We start from the raw sequence: 19,195 nt of genomic DNA, 5'->3' as shown, positions 1-19,195 counted from the left end.
CACAAACAGAACCTTTTGTGCACCAGGACCCAGAAGAAAGGAGCAGTGGCCCCACATGAGACTGACCCAGACTTGCTCGGGAGTGTCCAGGAGTCTCCAGCGGAGGCATGGGTCAGTGGCGGCCTGCTGCAGGGTTGGGGGCAGTGAATGTAGCAGTACATGCACAAGATCTTTTGAAGGAGGTCACCATAGCTAAGAGGACACCTCTAAAAGCTTCTGAGCAGAGAAATGGATGGCACTGAAGTAAACTTTCACAAGATTAACATGGCAGCCATGTGCAGAAACTATTCAAATTGCAAAGAGATAAATCAGCAGTCCTGTACAGATGTGAGAGTTGTATCATAAAGAAGGCTGAGCACCAAAGAATTGATGCTTTTGATCTGTAGTGCTGGAGAAGACTCTTGAGAGTCCCCTGGACAGCAAGGATGTTGGGAGGCTCAGTGCAAAATAGCCTTGAAGGAGAAGGTCCTCGGGGAAATGGCGAAGGGCCAGAAGTACCCAGGCATTGTGTACTGATAGCTGAAAAACATTTCCTGCCTTTAGCTATGCTCCGTGCCAAAATTTAGCGATTAAACATTAAAGACGTTGCTTGAGAAAATGGCTCATGGATAAACACATGGGTCGTTAAGAACGCGCTGTTCCTTGAAGTATCCTTTACTGATTATATCTTAGCCTTGTACATGCTCTGCTGGCCGTATGCTCTAAGCTCTTTGTTCCTTCCTCCTATAAAAAGGCTTGACTGCAAATAAAATTGTCAGTCCTTGCAGAGACTGTCCAAGTGTTGTTCTTTCAGGTTTACCGTTTCCAAGTCCTGGGAAGAAAATTCCCACAAAGGAGATCAAACCAGTCCATCCTAAAGGAAATCAGTCCTGAATATTTATTGGAAGGACCGATACTGAAGCTGAAACTCCAATACTTTGGCCACCTGATTCAAAGAGCTGACTCACTGGAAAAGATCCTGATGCTGGGAAAGACTGAAGGCAGGAGGAGAAGGGGACAACAGAGGATTAGATGGTTGGATGGCATCACCAACTCAATGGACGTGAGTTTGAGTAAACTCAGGGAGATGATGAAGGGCAGTAAAGTCTGAAGAGCTGGGGGTCACAAAAAGCTGGACACAGCTTGGCATCTCAACAAGAGATAAATCAAGTTTCCACAAAATGAACATGAGAAGTGTGTTCAAATTCAAATGAGCAGGAAGAGATAAGGATTGAGCGCATGGGAGAACTTAGATAACTTTAGGAATCTAAAAGGATGGACAGTATTAAGAAGTTGAAAGTGCAGAGGTGGGACAAGGGTTGCAGTTACGTCCAAATGTACATTTGAGGTGCAAAGAAGACATTCAGGTGTTTGTGAATAGTACTGGAGCTCAGGATAAATTAGGGTTAGTCATACAAACCTGAAAGTTATCTTCAGAGAGAGGTACTTTATTGGGGAATAATGACAACAAATTCCAAGGGCTGTATTGGCACCAGGGCAAGATAAGTAGTGGACAGTGGTAGTAGGAAAGCAAGACACTGGCCGAACAGCCAAGGGTAGCCGGACTTCAAGGACTGGACAACAATGTCAACCACAGCACAGAGACCCTACTTCCTCTCAGAAAACTGTGGCACCCTATTACTTAGCACATTTGTAGACTACATCGTTATAGACTGGATGATACTGGCCTCTGTGCTCTGCTTTGCTAGGGTAATACCCACACCAGGCCTACCCCTGGAAAATGCATCTCTGATCAAAACCCTCAAATGGGTCCAGGATTTGCCTAATTAGTGCACCTTGCAATACTGGAAGGAACAAAGCCAACCTGAACTCTAGGAATAACAAAGTCTTTCCCAAGTCATTTAATTTTGTTAACAAATATGCCTTCCCAATTTGTTTCTCAAACAATCTGGTATTTGTTCACAGCTTCAAAAAAGCAGCAGCAGTGATTGTTCTTTATATCTGCCAAGTCTCTCTGTGAGCTAGTTAGAGCCACAGGGACAACTAATTTCAAGGTATAAAAATAAACAAATAAATTAAAAAAAAAAAAACACACAGAGAGAACAAAAGCAACTCTTATATATATATATATATATTTTTTTTTTTTTTTCAAATACTGAACACCAGGTCCTCGGCGTCCATTCATGCTGTCCCTTCAGTTGTGTCCGACTTTTTGCTACCCTGTGGACTATAAGCCCATCAGGCTCCTCTGCCCATGAGATTCTCCAGGCAAGAATACTGGAGTGGGTTGCCATGCCCTCCTCCAGAGGATCTTCCAGACCCAGGGATCAAACTCACTTCTCTTATGTCTCCTGCACTGGCAGGCGGAGCACATGGGAAGCCCCCAGGCCCATGGATACAATGTTAAGACAAGACACATTGCTCTAAAGCTGTGCATGCTAAGTCGCTTTAGTCGTGTCCGACTCTTTGCGCCCCTATGAACTATAACCCGCCAGTCTTCTCTGTCCATGGGATTCTCCAGGCAAGAACACTGTAGTGGGTTGCCATTTCCTCCTCCAGGAGTTCTTCCTCACCCAGGGATCGAACCCGTGGTCTCTTCTGTCTCATGCACAGGCAGGTGTGTTTCTGACCACTAGCGCCACCTGGGAAGCCCCCTCTAAAGCCCTGAAAGTGAAGTGAAGCCGCTCAGTCGTATCCGACTCTTTGTGACTCCATGGACTACAGTCCACCAGGTCCCTCATCCATGGAATTTCCAAGGCAAGGATACTGGAGTGGGTTGCCATTTCAACTACCCTTAAATGAAAAAACCACTCCCATCTCTTTTCCCCAAGGCAAAAGCCAAGGTTAAAAACCCCAGGAATTTCAGCTGTCAGGCAAATGAGCGGTTCTCCCTTCAAGTGGTCCCATCTGCTACCTGGTAATGCACGGGGGGCTGGCAAACGGTCTCAGGACGGCTGCAGCCTGCCTGCCTGCCTACAGTGATAGCTATCAGATTTTCTCAGCTGAGCTCAAGTGGCATTAAGCAGCACTTTCAAAAGTTAAACATCTTTGCACACATACTTCCCCAAGGCTAGCTGTGTGTGCGCAACACACGGCTCAAAGTTTCAGACACCTATACCAACGCTGGAATCATGCGACACCTAGCACACCAGTCACACCACGAGCAGAGAGACACCTAGCAAAGCACGAATGTTTGTTAGCAGCACCAAAAATGCCACAAAATTCCTCCAAGTTGAAACTCTGCGTGTCCCCCAAACTTACTCAACTAAAGAAGGAAAGGAACGGGGGTCAAGGCTGCCTAAGACCCAGAGAGGCAGAAAACGAAGGCGATGCTGAGAAGACGGTGCTAGAAGGAGTAAGGCGAGACTCGGAGGAGGTGGGTGGAGGGATGACCCGCGCGAGTCGGGTCTGAGAGCTGCGTCTCCAAAGGCGATGAGAAACTTCAAGGCCAGACAGTCCCCACTCCCGACCTTTTTCATCCGGGCAAGCGCAACTGACGAGGCTATGCTTAGCCGCTCGCTTACTCACCTCGACATGAGTCTGCACAACTCCTGCAACCCCATTGCCAAAACACCGGAGCTAACTCAGGGCTGACTGAGCAGCACCCTCGGCGTCGCTCTTCACGTCAGGCCCGCCTACTGCCGCCGGAAGCCTCCGGAAACAGACGGCAAGTCCTCCAAAGAGCTAGAGAGGCCCAGAGCAGGCCTTTTCCGCTGCGCCGCGCTAAGGGGCAGGGCGGAAACAGCTGCTGAGGAAATGGACTGAGAGAGAAAGGAGGTGGGCTGGGCCCAGCGGGGCCGGGGGGGCGGAGCGGGGCCGGGGGGGCGGAGCGGGGCCGGGGGGGCGGAGCGGGGCCGGGGGGGCGGAGCGGGGCCGGGGGGGCGGAGCGGGGCCGGGGGGGCGGAGCGGGGCCGGGGGGGCGGAGCGGGGCCGGGGGGGCGGAGCGGGGCCGGGGGCCGGGTGGAGGCGGAGGTCGAGGTGGGGCTGAAGTCGCGGTCAGAGAGCCGAGGAGGGCTGATAGAGAGCGTGGGAGGAGATTGCTCGCTAGGGGCTCTGTTGGGAAAAGCCCAAGCGGTCTAGCTAGCTTACTTTAACTATAGAAGAGTGATAGAAGAGACTTTTCTGGAGCTTTAAGGGCTTTTTTAAAATTAAAAATGTAAGCTTAGGACTTCGTTAGCGGTCCAGTGGTTAAAACTGCGCAGCCAGCCACTTCAGAGGATATAAATTTTATCCCTGGTTTGAGAACTAAGATCCCGCATGCCTGGCGGTGGGGTCAAAAAAATTTTGTTTTTAATTTTAAAAAATATAAACTTACTCTCTATTCTGAGAATCAAATGGATGAAATATATGTGATAAGAAGACATTTATGTAATCTTTTGCTAGCCTAACAGCAGAATATTAGTATTGAGATATTAATATTTCCTGTTTTTTGGAAAAGTTATAAATTCCCCACTCTTAATTAATGACAGACAAGAATTATCTCCTTAAGAGATGATAGATATGTCTTCAACTGAACTAAGTTACTGTTATCAGTGAAAGCATAATTGCACTTAGAAAGTAGCCTGCTCCTCAATGAAACCAAAATTTAACTCATCCACTGGTATCCACTATTATGTAGATACAGAAAATTGGTCCTCTGCGACCTGATACACCCAGATGTCCCTCAGCAAACATTTCATCACCACTGAAGCACTGATAGATTTATCAAGAAGGTGGAACTCAGGGAAGAATTTCAGAGACTGGGAATTTGAAGGAGTTAGTCTCAGCAATTTGACATCTGTGGATATACTGTCAAGGCTTTGGTCCAAAATTACCTTTATACTTACCTCAAATATAATTACCAAATAACCATTGAACAGAGGACAAACAGGGTGACAGAAAGAACTCCTGACTTCCAATTCAGTTTTTAATCAGTTGTGGGAAATTGCTATTTGACATCACCCTCTGACATCACCTTCTTAGGGACTGAAGAAAGGCAATCCCAAAGAAAGGCAATGCCAAAGAATGCTCAAACTATGGCACAAATGCACTCATCTCACATGCTAGCAAAATAATGCTCAAAATTCCCCAAGCCAGGCTTCAACAGTACTTGAACCGCGAACTTCCACATGTTTAAGCTGGATTTAGAAAGGGCAGAGGAACCAGAGATCAAATTGCCAACATCCATTGGATCATCGAAAAAGCAAGAGAGTTCCAGAAAAATACCTACTCGTGTTTTATTGACTATGCTAAATTCTTTGACTGTGTGAATCACAACAAACTGTGGAACATTCTTCAAGAGATGGGAATACCAGACCACCTGACCTGCCTCCTGAGAAATCTGTATGCTGGTCGAGAAGCAACAGTTAGAACTGGACATGGAACACCAGACTGGTTCCAGATTGGGAAAGGAGTATGTCAAGGCTGTATATTGTCACCCTGCTTATTTAATTTATATGCAGAGTACATCATCAGAAATGCCGGGCTGGATGAAGCATAAGCTGGAATCAGGATTGCCGGGAGAAATATCAATAACCTCAGATATGCAGATGACACCACCCTTATGGCAGAAAGCAAAGAAGAACTAAAGAGGCTCTTGATGAAGGTGAAAGAGAAGAGTGAAAAATTTGGCTTAAAGCTCAACCTTCAGAAAACGAAGATCATGGCATCTGGTCCCATCACTTCATGGGAAATAGATGGGGAAACAGTGGAAACAGTGTCAGACTTTATTTTTCTGGGCTCCAAAATCACTGCAGATGGTGGCTGCAGAAATTGAAAGATGCTTGCTCCTTGGAAGAAAAGCTATGACCAACCTTGACAGCATATTAAAAAGCAGAGACATTACTTTGTCAACAAAAGTCCATCTATTCAAAGCTATGGTTTTTCCAGGAGTCATGTATGGATGTGACAGTTGGACTATAAAGCTGAGCACTGAAGAATTGATGCTTTTGAACTGTGGTGTTGGAGGAGACTCTTGAGAGTCCCTTGGACTACAAGGAGATCCAGCCAGTCAGTCCTAAAGGAAATCAGTCCTGCATATTCATTGGAAGGACTGATGCTGAAGCTGAAACTCCAATACTTTGACCACCTGATGTGAAGAACTGACTCATTTGAAAAGACCCTGGTGCTGGGAAAGATTGAAGGCAGAAGGAAAAGGGAACGACAGAGGATGAGATGGTTGGATGGCATCACCGTCTCAATGGACATGAGTTTGAGTAAACTCCGGGAGTTGATGATGGACAGGGAAGACTTTCGTGCTGCAGTCCATGGGGTCGCAAAGAGTCAGACACTACTGAGTGACTGGACTGAACTCTGACATCACTGTCAGTTAGTGTGCACAAAAAATGAACAATCATCAGCATGGTTTACTTTGAAAAGCATGGGCTTTCCCATGATAAGTCCAAAATTCAAATCTTCCCTATGCCCCAGCTTCATGTGTGTGTGTAATCTGTGGCTCACAGGGCCCCATGCTTAGAAGGACTGTGCCTTTGCTTTATTGCTATTCTTTTAATAATTTTTGAACAAAGGAATCTGCATTTTCATTTTGCACTAAGCTCCACAAATTATGTATTCAGTCCTGACCTGCCTCTAACACACTAAGAATTTAGTGACCTTGGGCAAATTATGTAACCTAAAATCTTTTTCAGTGTTTTTATTATTTTAGATTAAGAATTCTAGTTGCTGACAATCCACAGAATGGGAAACAAATTTGCAAATGATATATATGGTAAGGAGGTGGTATCTACAATGTGTAAAGAACTGTAACAATTCAACAGTAAAAAATGACAAATAGCCCAGTTTTTTAGATGGACAGCAAGATTGAAAAAACAGTTCTCTAAAGAAGTTGTTGTTGTTGTTTAGTCACTAAGTCATGTTCAATTCTTTGCTACCCAGTGGATTGTAGCCCACCAGGCTCCTCTGTTCACGGGATTTCCCAGGCAAGAATACTGGAGTGGATTGCCATTTCCTTCTCCAGAGGATCTTCCCAACCCAGGGATGGAACCCAGGTTTCTTGCACTGCAGGTAGATTCTTTACTGTTTAAGCCACCATGGAAGATCAAAGAGGATGTACAAATGATCAATAATCATATGACAAGGTGCTCAATATGATTGGCCATCAGGGAAATGCAAATCAAAACCATGATGAGATGTGACTTCACACCTATTAGGATGGCCATAATCAAAAAGACAGATAATAACAGGTGTTGGTGGAGAAATTGGAATCCTGAATACTGGTGGGAATGTAAAATGCCATGGCCATTTCAGAAAAGAAGTCTGACAGTCCCTTAAATGGTTAAACACAGAGTTACCATGAGACCTAGCAATTCCACTTCTGGATATACACCCAAGAGAAATGAAAACATAGTCCACACAAATCTTTATGAAAGCATTATTTATAATCATGAAAAAGTTGGCCTACTGGTGGATTTTTAAGTAATATAAGCACACAATAAAATATTATTTGACAATAAAAAGAAATGAACTGTTGATACATGCTACCACATAAATGAACCTTGAAAACACTGCAAAGTGAAGAAGCCAGTCACAATAGATGACATTTTTTATGATTCCATTGACATGAGTGTCTAGAACAAGCAAATATATACAGACAGAAAGTAGACTAGTGGCTGCCTAGGGCTTGGGAGGAGTGGTGGGACAACTGGAGGGTAACAGCTAAGTCATATGAGTTTCTTTTTGGTGTAATAAAAATATTCTAAAATATGTTATGATTTTTTGTTGTTGTTTAGTTGCTAAGTCATGTCTGACTCTTCTGTGAACCCATGGACTGTAACCTGCCAGCCTCCTCTGTTCATGGGATTTCCCAGGCAAGAATACTGGAGTGGGTTGCCATTTCCTTCTCAAGGGGCTCTTGCCAACCCAGGGATCAAACCCCAGTCTCCTGTATCTCCTGCATTGGCAGGTGGATTTTTTACCACTGAGTTACCGTGGAAGGCCATTGTGATGGTTGCACTAAACTAAAAACTATTGAATTACATAATTTAAATTGGTAAATCTGTATTATACATGAATTATGTCTCAACCTAAAAAAAAAAAAGAATTGTGTTTGCTCCACATCCTTATCAATATTTTGTGCTGTCAGTCTTTCTAATTTTAGTCTACTGGTGTGTGTATAGTATTGTCTCATTGTGGTTTTCAGTTACATTTCCCTTGTAGCTAATGATATTGAGCACTTTTTCATATACTTTTTATCTTCTTCTGTAAAGTAGCAGTTTTAACTCTCTTGCTCATTTTTAAATTAGATTATCTTTTTATTAGTGTTTGATGCAATAATTATCAGTTGCTGATACAAATTACCCCAGAGTTTAGCAATTTAAAACAACAAATATTTATTACATCTCTGATTCTGAGGCTCAGGAATCAGAGAGAGACTTAGGAGGCTTAGGTGGGTGGTTCTGGCTCAGAATCTTCGCTGAGATTGCAGTCAATTCGTTAGCTGGGACAGTGGTCATTTGAGTGCTCTCCTGGGGCAGAAGAGCCCACTTCCAAACTCACTCACATGCCTGTTGGCAGCCTTCAATTCTAGCCTCAAGGTCCTCTCTTTAGGGTTTCTTGCAAAGTAGCAGCTAGCTTCTTCCAGACCAAGTGATCCAAAAGAGAGCCACCAAGCCAGAAGCCACCATATCTCTTATAACCTAATCTCGGGAACGAGGTACCATCACTATTGGCCCATTCTATGGGTCACACAGACCACGCCTGGGACAGTGTGGCAGGGGACTCCACCAGGGCGTGGTTACTGGGAGGACATCGAGGGCTGTTTGGAGGCTCGCTACCACTCTTGAATAGTTTTCTCTTCTCTCGTTGCCAATCAGTCATCCAGGCATACCAGTGATTTCTTTGCAACCTATCTCAGATTTGCCCACTCCTAACACCTCACTGCTACCGTCCTAGTACCCACATTCATGTACATTTTAGTACGTTCATTCCAGATGTAACTTCTCTCTTGTCTCTCAACCATCACATCCTTTACTGATTTTACTGATAACAAGCCTTCCTAGGATACCCTTTTGACTTATTATTTAATTGCTAAAAAATCTCACAGTCATCTATTACTATGTTGTTCAAGCTTCCCAGGTGGTGCTGGTGGTAAAGAACCTGCCTGCCAATGCATCTCCTGATGTAAGAGAGGAGGGTTCGATCCCTGGGTTGGGAAGATCCCCTGGAGCAGGGCATGGCAACCCACTCCAGTATTCTTGCCCAGAGAATTCCATGGACAGAGGAGCCTAGCAGGCTACAGTCCATGGGGTCCCACAGAGTTGGGCATGACTGAAGCGACTTAACACACACGCATGTTGTTCAACACCAGACACAAATGATACCGAACACTTGAAATGTGTCTAGTGCAACTGGGGAAATGAATTATTTTTAATTTAAATTTAACAATTGAACCAGTGACTAAAACATTTTTTAATATTGCTTACCTTTGAGCCACATTTCTGAGTGCCCTTTCTTTTCAACTTCCTCTCTCTGGTCACATGGAATTTCATACACACTTGTGGTATATCTGCCTCTCTCTTGGTGCTTTGTCTAGTCACTGAGGGCCTCTAACAATCCAGATGCTGAGTTAGGTGTTGGGCCCTGCAGCCTTGGAGTTTACATGGTGTGATGGGAGCACAGGGTAGGGCCACTTGTCATAGTCTAGGAATCAGAAAAGGCTACTCAGAAGAATTCAGGTTGTTCTGTTTTTTATCCATTTGGCTGCTTTGGATCTCAGTTGCAGCACATGGAATCCTCATTACATCATGTGAGGTCTTTCACTTTGGCCCACGGGCTCTCTAATTGTGGTTCACAGGCTCAGGAGTTGTGGCATGGGCTTAACTGCTTCGTGGCATATGGGATCTTTGTTCCCCAACCAGGGATCAAACCCACCTCCCATGCAGTGAAAGACAGATTCTTAACCACTGGACCACCAGGGAAGTCCCTGGTTTAACTGTTTTGAGCTATAAATTGGTCACCTTAGATCCAGAGATCATGAAATTTAACCATCTGTTTGGATACTGGGGATGTTCATGAGTTCCAGCATTATGTGGATTTGGTAGGCAATGATGGGTTGTTTCTCAGATCATCAGCCAGTATCATGCTCAGTGTATTGATTCAAACAGCACCTGATAAAGTTAGGAGCATGAATAAAATAGGAAATTTCAAAAACAAAGACGGTTTCTGTTAGAAAAAAAAATCTGTGTATATATGCACAGAAACACTCTAGAAGAACATATACCCAAAATGTTAGCAGCAGTCATCCTTGGTTGGTAGTAGAAACAGGGGTAACTCTACTTCGCTATTACAATTTATATTTTTTATTATTTCTCTTGAGATCAAATAATTATTTTGCAACAAAAAGTGGTTTTTAAGGACATAAAAACATTACGCAAGACCTACCACGTTTTCTTTGTAGGTGATTCTGCAAATACTTTTTGGATGAATTTGCGATGTGCACTGGGTTTCTTGTAAATTGCCACCAGGTGCTGATTACATCGCATCAAAGATGGAAAGACATGTTTTTTTCTTAAGGTTACGTAAGAGCTTTCCTTTATTGCTTATTTTGATATATTGCATGCACAATTGTGTCCTTAATAATTAAAATAAAAATACATGCATAACTTTTATATATACAACCCAAGATATAACACTGACATTATGAAGCACTGTATTTTCAAAAAACATAAGCCTTGGTACATGATAATAGTACAAATGTTTATTTGCATATTTCTAATAATGGGCATATTTCTAATATGTAATGTCAAATTAGCATCATTATTTTGAAATATGCATACTATATACAGTCTTGAGGATTTCAGTTTAGCAATAAATATTTTATATTACCACTATAACATCCCCAAATTAATAAATGTGTAAATTGACCTGTCCTACCAAGTTTGGTAAGTAGAGTTACAAATACTGTGATGTTAGCAAGGTCAACTGGAAAGTATGTAATCAGGAAAACATTTTGTGATAATTATAGCCTTTAAACTCTTCTAGGTTTCCCTAGAATTGTATGCATCTGTACATAGCAATGGGCTTCCCTGGTGGCTCAGCAGTAAAGAATCCTCCTGCAATGCAGGAGCCACAGGAGATGGGAGTTCCATCCCTGGGTTGGGAAGATCCCCTGCAGGAGGGCATGGCAACCCACCCCAGTACTCTTGCCTAGAGAATTCCTCAGACAGGAAGCCTGGTGGGCTGCAGTCCATAGGGTCACAAAAAGTCAGACACAATTGAAGCAACTATACACACATGCATACATAGCAATAAAAATATGTAGGAAGACTAAAATGTATCTTAAAGTATGCATATACTTTGCTCTTATGAACTTTGGATTTCTTAATATTTGCTATTTCTTTGGGGGAGGAGAAATAAAATCAAATGACTGTCAAAATCATATGCTTTTCCACTTATATGAGAAGACTTCAAGTCCTTTTCAGAGTCATATTTTTATTGTTCTGGTGCTTGGTTGGTGAGGTTTGCTACTATTAATGCTACATTCACTTTTCCAAAGATAAAGAGGTAACAAATGAGAAACTTGTGAATATCAGTATTCTGTGCAGCCTCAATGCTCAGAAACCCTCCTTTGAGACTCTTGCCTCCAAATCTTAAATTAAAAAACCAAGATAATGCATCCCATGTTATTAGTGGTAAGATCAATCAAAATTTGTAAAATTTCTGCCTGTATTTAGGAGCAAAATTGTCAATTAAAACAAAAAGATAGTGGAAGGCAAGATCACAATATTTGTTTGGTGTGTGTTTTTAAGATTCAGAGTGGGGACTTCACTGGTGATCCAATGGTTAAAAATCTGCCTGCCAATGTAGGGGACACAGGTTCGATACTTTGTCTGGGAAGATTCCACATGCCACGGGGCAACAAAACCTGTGTGCCACAACTATTAAACCAATGTCTTTTCCTCAAACTGCAATGAAGACCCAGCACAGCCTAAATAAATAAATGAAATTTAAAAAAAAACCCTTCCTACCACAGAGTGGATGAGGTAGGAAATAATATGCAGCTGATGAAAAATTTATGATAAATCATAACATCAAAGATTTCTTTTTTTTCCCCCAAGTTTTAAGTTATGACTTCAACAACAACAAATTAGAGACAGCTGCAGCTATACTCTTATCTCCTCCTAGACCCTGGAGTATGTTGAGGACAAAACTTCCATAATCACCCAGAAGATCAGATCAGATCAGATCAGTCGCTCAGTCATGTCCGACTCTTTGCGACCCCATGAATCACAGCACACCAGGCCTCCCTGTCCATCACGAACTCCTGGAGTTCACTGAGACTCACGTCCATCAAGTCAGTGATGCCATCCAGCCATCTCATCCTCTGTCGTCCCCTTCTCCTCCTGCCCCTAATCCCTCCCAGCATCAGAGTCTTTTCCAATGAGTCAACTCTTCGCATGAGGTGGACAAAGTACTGGAGTTTCAGCTTTAGCATCATTCCTTCCAAAGAAATCCCAGGGCTGATCTCCTTCAGAATGGACTGGTTGGATCTCCTTGCAGTCCAAGGGACTCTCAAGAGTCTTCTCCAACACCACAGTTCAAAAGCATCAACTCTTTGGCACTCAGCTTTCTTCACAGTCCAACTCTCACATCCATACATGACCACAGGAAAAACCATAGCCTTGACTAGATGGACCTTTGTTGGCAAAGTAATGTCTCTGCTTTTCAATATGCTATCTAGGTTGGTCATGACTTTCCTTCCAAGGAGTAAGCGTCTTTTAATTTCATGGCTGCAGACCCAGAAGATAAGACTATCTAAAGCGAAGACAGGGGCTTCCCTGGTCGCTCAGTGGTAAAGAATTCACCTGCCAATGCAGGAGCCACTGGTTCAATCCCTGATGTGGGGGAAGATGCGACGGAGCAACTAAGCTTGTGTGCGACAACTACTGAGCCTGCGCTCTAGAGCGCAGGAGCCCAGCTACTGAAACCCATGTGCCCCAGAGCCTGTGCTCCACAGCAAGAGAAGCCACTGCCATGAGAAGCCTGTGCAGTGCAATTCAAGAGTAGCCTCGGCACCAACAACTAAAGAAAAGCCTGCACACCAATGAAGACCCAGCACGGCCAAAATTAAATAATTTTTTTTTTTAAAGGGAAGATGAGCAAGAGGCCAGAAATAGCAGTGGAGACATAGGTGGTGACTGGGAATTAGCGTCCTTTTCCTCTTGGTGTCAAGCAATAGTCTGCAACTTTCATTAACTCACTGGTGCTCACAGAAGCATCTGCTGAACCACATTTGTTGCTGTTTCCAAGGTAAAATTTAGCTGTATATTCAGGTAATATATTTAACTTGTGAAAAAAAAAAGAGGAAAAATATTTGATCCCTGGTCAGGGAACTAGATCCCACATGCATGTTGCAACAAAGACCCAAGATCCAGAGTATCTCAACTAAGACCAAGTGCAGCCTAAGACAGAAACAAACAAATATTAAAAAATAAAGCTGTGTGAACAATAACAGCCAAAACAGCAGTTCAGTATATGTTCTTTCTAATCTTCCAATGTGTTCTTTCGACACTTCCTTTGTAGAAATTTGAAACTGATCACACTAAGCAAACATTTCAGTAAACATTTCAGTGTCAGCATATCCTGTAGGGAAGAAACACTTTTCTTTTCATGAAAAGCACTTAGGATAAAAAGTTCAGTAACTATAAAGACATTTGAAAGCTAAAATTATTTTTAAGTTGTAAAGTGTTAGGATTATATACTTGTTTCCTAATATTACCTGAGTAATGATGAACTTCATGGATCATAGAAGGAAGTCACTAAACAAAAGAGAACACAGTATAATTTGCATATGAAAGATCTACTTGTTTCCACTGGCCTTTCCAGTCTCTTGGCTTAAGGTTTTACCAGAACAGGTAGGTAACATGAGTTATGGAGGGTGTGGTTTCGGGAAAGAATTGGATTCTGCATATTAGACATCTTAAACAAGCTTCTTAAAGTTCTATTTTTGAATGCCTAAGAAGTTTAAAGAATTTTAATGCGCCTTTCCCTATGAAATTAGTATCATACTCATGTTTGCCATGTAATATCCAAAAGATAGATTATAAAATTAACAGTTCTAAAAAAAATGCTGGGCAAATGTATTTCAAAGCAAAAATCAAAAAAGGAAAAAGCAATGAGGATATAAATATTAGAAATATAAGCTAAAGAGTATCAAGGGATCTCCAACAAAAGTTGATTTTAGGACTTTCCATGGATAGCTAAAGTAAACAATATTGAGGAATGTTTAACAATTGGAGGAAGTGACTCATTGATAATATGCTTGCTCCAGAGGTTAACCTTTGTACTTGAACAACAGAGAATTCTAACCTTATCAGCAGGGACTGAGCTGGGCAGTTAATTTAAAAAGTGTTCAGATGAAGCAAGGCAATCCAGTGTCCCTACCCTGAATGTTTTGCTCTCAGTTTCCAGCTTTTAATTCCCTTGAGACAGAGGAGAGCGCAGATCCTAAGTATCCATATATAATACTTCAAGGCTTTGATTTTTATTATGTTTCACATCTGGAGAAGGACATGGCAACCCACTCCAGTGTTCTTGCCTGGAGAATCCCAGGGACGGGGGAGCCGGGTGGGCCGCCGTCTATGGGGTAGCACAGAGTTGGACACGAGTGAAGTGACTTAGCAGCAGCAGCAGCAGCAATGTTTCACATCTTGGAATTCAGTAATCAGCCCTTCTATGGAAAGGTAAGTGAAAAAAAGATAATTCCCATTTTATGAAGTTTACTGCATGTATGTGTTTGGGTTTTGTTTGTGTGTGTAGAGTGTGAGAGAGTAAAGATAAACACTCAGGCCTGGTGAGACTCTGATAGAGATAAGCCTATGTTCCCATATACTGGGAAGTGCCTATAAATATATCTGCATGACTTGTTCTAGAAATTAACCCTTTGCTTTTGTGGGATTTCAGCTATGTGTAGCCCTCGATACCACACTCAAAGCCCCCTACTTTATATAGTTTAGTTAATTTCACTGTAATTTAAGAAAAATTCAAGGAGTTTTAAATGTTCTGTCAAAAACGTTAAGGATTCTTCTTCCCCTAAATTCTTCCATAAACCATGGATATGCGTTATTTTCATGAGTTGTTCCGTCTTTTCTAAGGCGAGTATAAACGATTTAAATTAATTAATGATTTTTTTCGCTGAGTCTTCATTACAGCACACTGGGTACTGAGTTGTGGCTCGAGCTCCAGAGTGCAGGCTCGGGAGGTGTGGCACACCCACTCCGTTGCTCTATCACAAGTGGTGTCTTCACAGAGCTGGGGTTGGCCCCCTGTCCTCTGCACTCGCAAGTGGATTCTTATCCCCTCACCACCAGGGAAGTCCTATCAGTTAATGATTTTTAAAGGGAAACAAAAATAAGATTGTGCAATACGGTGCTAGAAATCTCATAACTAAATCAATTCAAGTTTAGTTCTTGTTTGAATAACCTACATTTTTGCCTATTTTTTAGCTACCTAACATCCTATGGTTGAGTCATTTTTACAGATGCCTAACAGATAAGATATAGGTGGCAAATGCTCCAAAACCCATTACAATGCAGCGGATTACAGTCAACACCGATTTCAAGTTTGCAACAGCTGATTTCAAGCTCTGAAGTGTGGCAGAGACAGGCGTGTAACACTGAGCCATGTGACAACAACTGGTGGCCTCAGTGCTAGCTTGACATGACTGAGTGAAGGATACGGCTGAGTCTAGGGGGCTGTGAGCACTCCCTGCTGACACTACTTACTGACCCTTATGCTAGACATCTTGGCTAATATGTCATTAAAAATCACATTTCAAAGGAATATTTAATGATATGGTGAAATGCTCATAAATGATGATTAAAGAGCAGTTTACAAAACAGTATGTTTGGTAATATTTGTGGAAATAATATATATATATACACACACACACACAGAAAAGATGGAAAGTTATAATCCAAAATGTTAACAGTCACAGAATTTGGGATGCGTTTTGTTTCATTCTTTACATTTTCCATATTTTCTGAAAGTTTCTACAACTTGTCTTCATAATGCATTGTTTTTATAACCAGAAAAGTCGTTAATAAATTTCATCTAAAAACAAATATTTTGAATATTTGGAAGGAATTTTGATGAAGAGTTACCCAGTTTGCTATTAAAAAGCTATGCCAGGAACTTCCCTGGTGGTCCAGTGGTTAAGAATCTGCCTTGCAATGCAAGGGTCACAGGTTCAGTTTCTGGTCTGGGAACTGAGATCCCACATGACGAGGAACAACTAAACCCACATATTGCAATTACTTAGTCTGAGTGCTGCAACTAAGACGTGATGCAGCCAAATAAATAAATACAATAAATAAAAAGCTATGACTTTGGCACAGCAATTCAGAGGTGGATGAAGATGAACAAAAACAAATAGAGGATCCAGAAATATAGCCTAGTGCATAAAAGAATTTAATACATGATCTATTTGTCATCAGAGATTAGTAGGAAAAGGATGTCTGTTCAATAACGATGTCAGGAAAACTGGCTAGATTTTTGAGCCGGGTAAATCAATTTAGAGCATCCCAAAATAACCTCTAGGGACTTCCCTGGCAGTCCAGTGGTTAAGACTTTGCCTTCCAATGCAGGTTGGATCCCTGGTCAGGGAGCTAAGAGCCACATGCCTCCCGGCCAAAAAAAACCAAGACAAAACAGGAGCAATATTGAAACAAATTCAATAAAGACTTAAAAAACTTACAGATTATTAAAGACTTAAATCTAAAATATCAAATAGTGAAAAATAGCAGGAGAAATAAAAGTGAATATTGATCTGATCTTTGGTTGTAAAACGATTTTCTAGGCATAAAAACAAAGACTCATAGATTTGACTACACAAAAAAAATTTTAAATTTGTAATAAAAATTCATCATAACAAATTACTCACAACAAATGTGACAAAGTTGCCATATGCACTATATTATTAATTGAATTAAACAGGGTAAATAGTAAGACTACAATATTACTAGTTTGTGAGCTCCATTAGGGCAGAGGCATAATTGTATTGTTTATCATTTATATCCATTAGCATAATACCTAGATACAAGGAATTATATGTGGAAGCTGCTGTATAGCACAGGGTCGTCTTGTGTTGGAGTGGATGGAAGAGGAGAGGGGCGTCTCAAAAACGAGGGGATATACATATATGTGGGCTTCCCTGCTGGCTCAGACAGTAAAGAATCTGCCTGCAATGCAGGAGACCCAGGTTTGATCCCTGGGTCGGGAAGATCCCCTGGAGAAGGGAATGGCAACCCACTCCAGTATTCTTGCCTGAAGAAACCCATGGACGTAGAGGATCTGCCTGGTAAGCTAGAGTCTATGGGGTCACAAAAGAGCAACTAACACTTTCACTTATGACTCATTCACATTGTTGTACAACAGAAACCAGCACATTGCAAAACAACTATCCTCCTTATATACAATAACTAAAAAAAAAAATATGTATTGAATAAATAAAAAATGGTCAAACATGAAAATGCAGCTAAAAACAGGTGGGAAGGAAGAGGATAAAAGGAAATATAAATGGCAAATAGACAAGGGAAATAAATTCACTAATAATAAAAATGCAATTAAAACTGTGATGAGAAACTAGGAAACGTGGGGGGGTGGTTTGTATTTCATAATAGACGCAGTAACGAGAAAAGCAAGATCATTCACAGTGAGGAGGGTTTTGAAGGGCAATGGGCAGAATCATATGGTTGACCATGTGATTCTAGGAATCTAACCTAGAGACATATACTAGACACTTGATATCTGTGAAGGATATATCTTCCAGACCCTTGTACTCTCCAAATCTGTATTTTTAAACTGTGTTCCAAGGAGCCCTGGGATTCTGCAGGCATGTCCTAAGGTCTGGTTCAAAGATGAGAAAGAAGCTTCTCCCAAATCTATATATGACTTTTGTCTCATTTATATGGTATACCTGATATTTAAGAATATTTCCTTAAAGATTCCACTGAAAACATCAAATTGTAACACCACCATACTGTAGTGTATGATGTCTTCAGTAAAATGCAACTGAGTTTCTTGTCAAAAAACGTATGGAGAAGTGGAGAACAATAGTCAGAGGGTTACATTCCCAAACACTGGCCTCACAGTAATTCAAATTCCTGCTTCAGGACACTTGTAAATCATTCTACAATTACCTTGTCAATACCTGAAAGCTCAGATGTAAAATATGATGCATACAAAATAAAAGATTTGTGTTTTACGGTGTTCACCAACGTGCCTTCCCTGGTGGCTCAGATGGTAAAGTGTCTGCCTACAATGCAGGAGACCCGGGTTCAATCCCTGGGTCAGGAAGATCTCCTGGAGAAGGAAATGGCAACCCACTCCAGTATTCTCGCCTGGAAAATCCCATGGATGGAAGAGCCTGGTAGGCTACAGTCCATGGGATTGCAAAGAGTCGGACAGAGCGACTTTCTTTCATTTTCACTTTCAATGTTCTTTAATCCATCATTCTGTCTTAATGGGAACCAACTTCCACTTAGATGCTGCAACAGAAGAGATTTTATTGAGCTGACTATTTATAGAAATTTATGGTTAGGTTTGGAGAAGGCAATGGCACCCCACTCCAGTACTCTTGCCTGGAAAATCCCATGGATGGAGGAGCCTGGAAGGCTGCAGTCCATGGGGTCGCTGAGGGTCAGACACAACTGAGCGACTTCCCTTTCACTTTTCACTTTCATGCATTGGAGAAGGAAATGGCAACCCACTCCAGTGTTCTTGCCTGGAGAATCCCAGGGACTGGGGAGCCTGGTGGGCTGCAGTCTCTGGGGTCACACAGAGTCAGATATGACTGAAGCGACTTAGCAGCAACAGCAGCAGCAGGGTTAGGTTTAGGGCTGGGTGAAGGGAAAGAACTCAACGTGAAGGTACTCAAATCTTGCAACAGTAAGAAGCTGTTACCACTGCTAGGACTGAAGGGATAAGGTTGTTTTTAGTTGCTAAGTCATGTCTGATTCTTTTGTGATTCCCATGGACTGTAAACTGACAGGGTCCTCTATGTGAGATTTCCCAGGCAAGAAATACTGGAGTGAGTTGCCATTTTCTTTTCCAGGGGATCTTCTCGACCCAGGGATTGAACCCATATCTCTAGCATTTGCTTGCAGATTCTTTACCACTGAGCCATGAGGGAAGCCCAAGGGATAAGTGGGGATAAGTGTGTGATAAGGGATAAGTGTGTGTGTGTGCTCATTTGTGCCCGACTTTGCAAACCCATGGTCTGTAGCCCACCAGGCTCTTCTGTCCATGGAATTTTCCAGGC

The 19,195-nt window shown here is 42.1% G+C and overlaps 1 protein-coding gene across 10 annotated transcripts in view; it reads right to left on the bottom strand.

Annotated features, from left to right (window-relative positions):
• The window catches only part of HIBCH (3-hydroxyisobutyryl-CoA hydrolase), a 117,188-nt gene extending 113,511 nt beyond the window's left edge, over window positions 1-3,677 (bottom strand). For 4 of the 10 annotated variants that reach the window (XR_008711728.1, XR_008711727.1, XM_055571943.1 and 1 more), the window contains exon 1: window positions 3,469-3,674. Coding sequence is in view for 6 of the 10 variants with exons in the window: in XM_055571943.1 (XP_055427918.1) it covers window positions 3,469-3,503 (35 nt within the window). In the remaining 4 variants the exon portion in view is untranslated. Of the gene's footprint in view, window positions 1-3,468 lie in introns of all 10 variants that reach the window. The other 6 variants (XR_008711726.1, XM_055571944.1, XM_055571942.1 and 3 more) reach the window with 5 other exon arrangements.
• Window positions 3,678-19,195: the final 15,518 nt, after the last annotated feature.

Source organism: Bubalus kerabau, chromosome 3 (genome assembly GCF_029407905.1).
Source record: "Bubalus kerabau isolate K-KA32 ecotype Philippines breed swamp buffalo chromosome 3, PCC_UOA_SB_1v2, whole genome shotgun sequence".
NCBI classification, from domain to species: Eukaryota; Metazoa; Chordata; class Mammalia; order Artiodactyla; family Bovidae; genus Bubalus; species Bubalus kerabau.
Note: the sequence above shows the minus strand (reverse complement) of the source record. Positions and strands in the feature narration are given on the sequence as shown.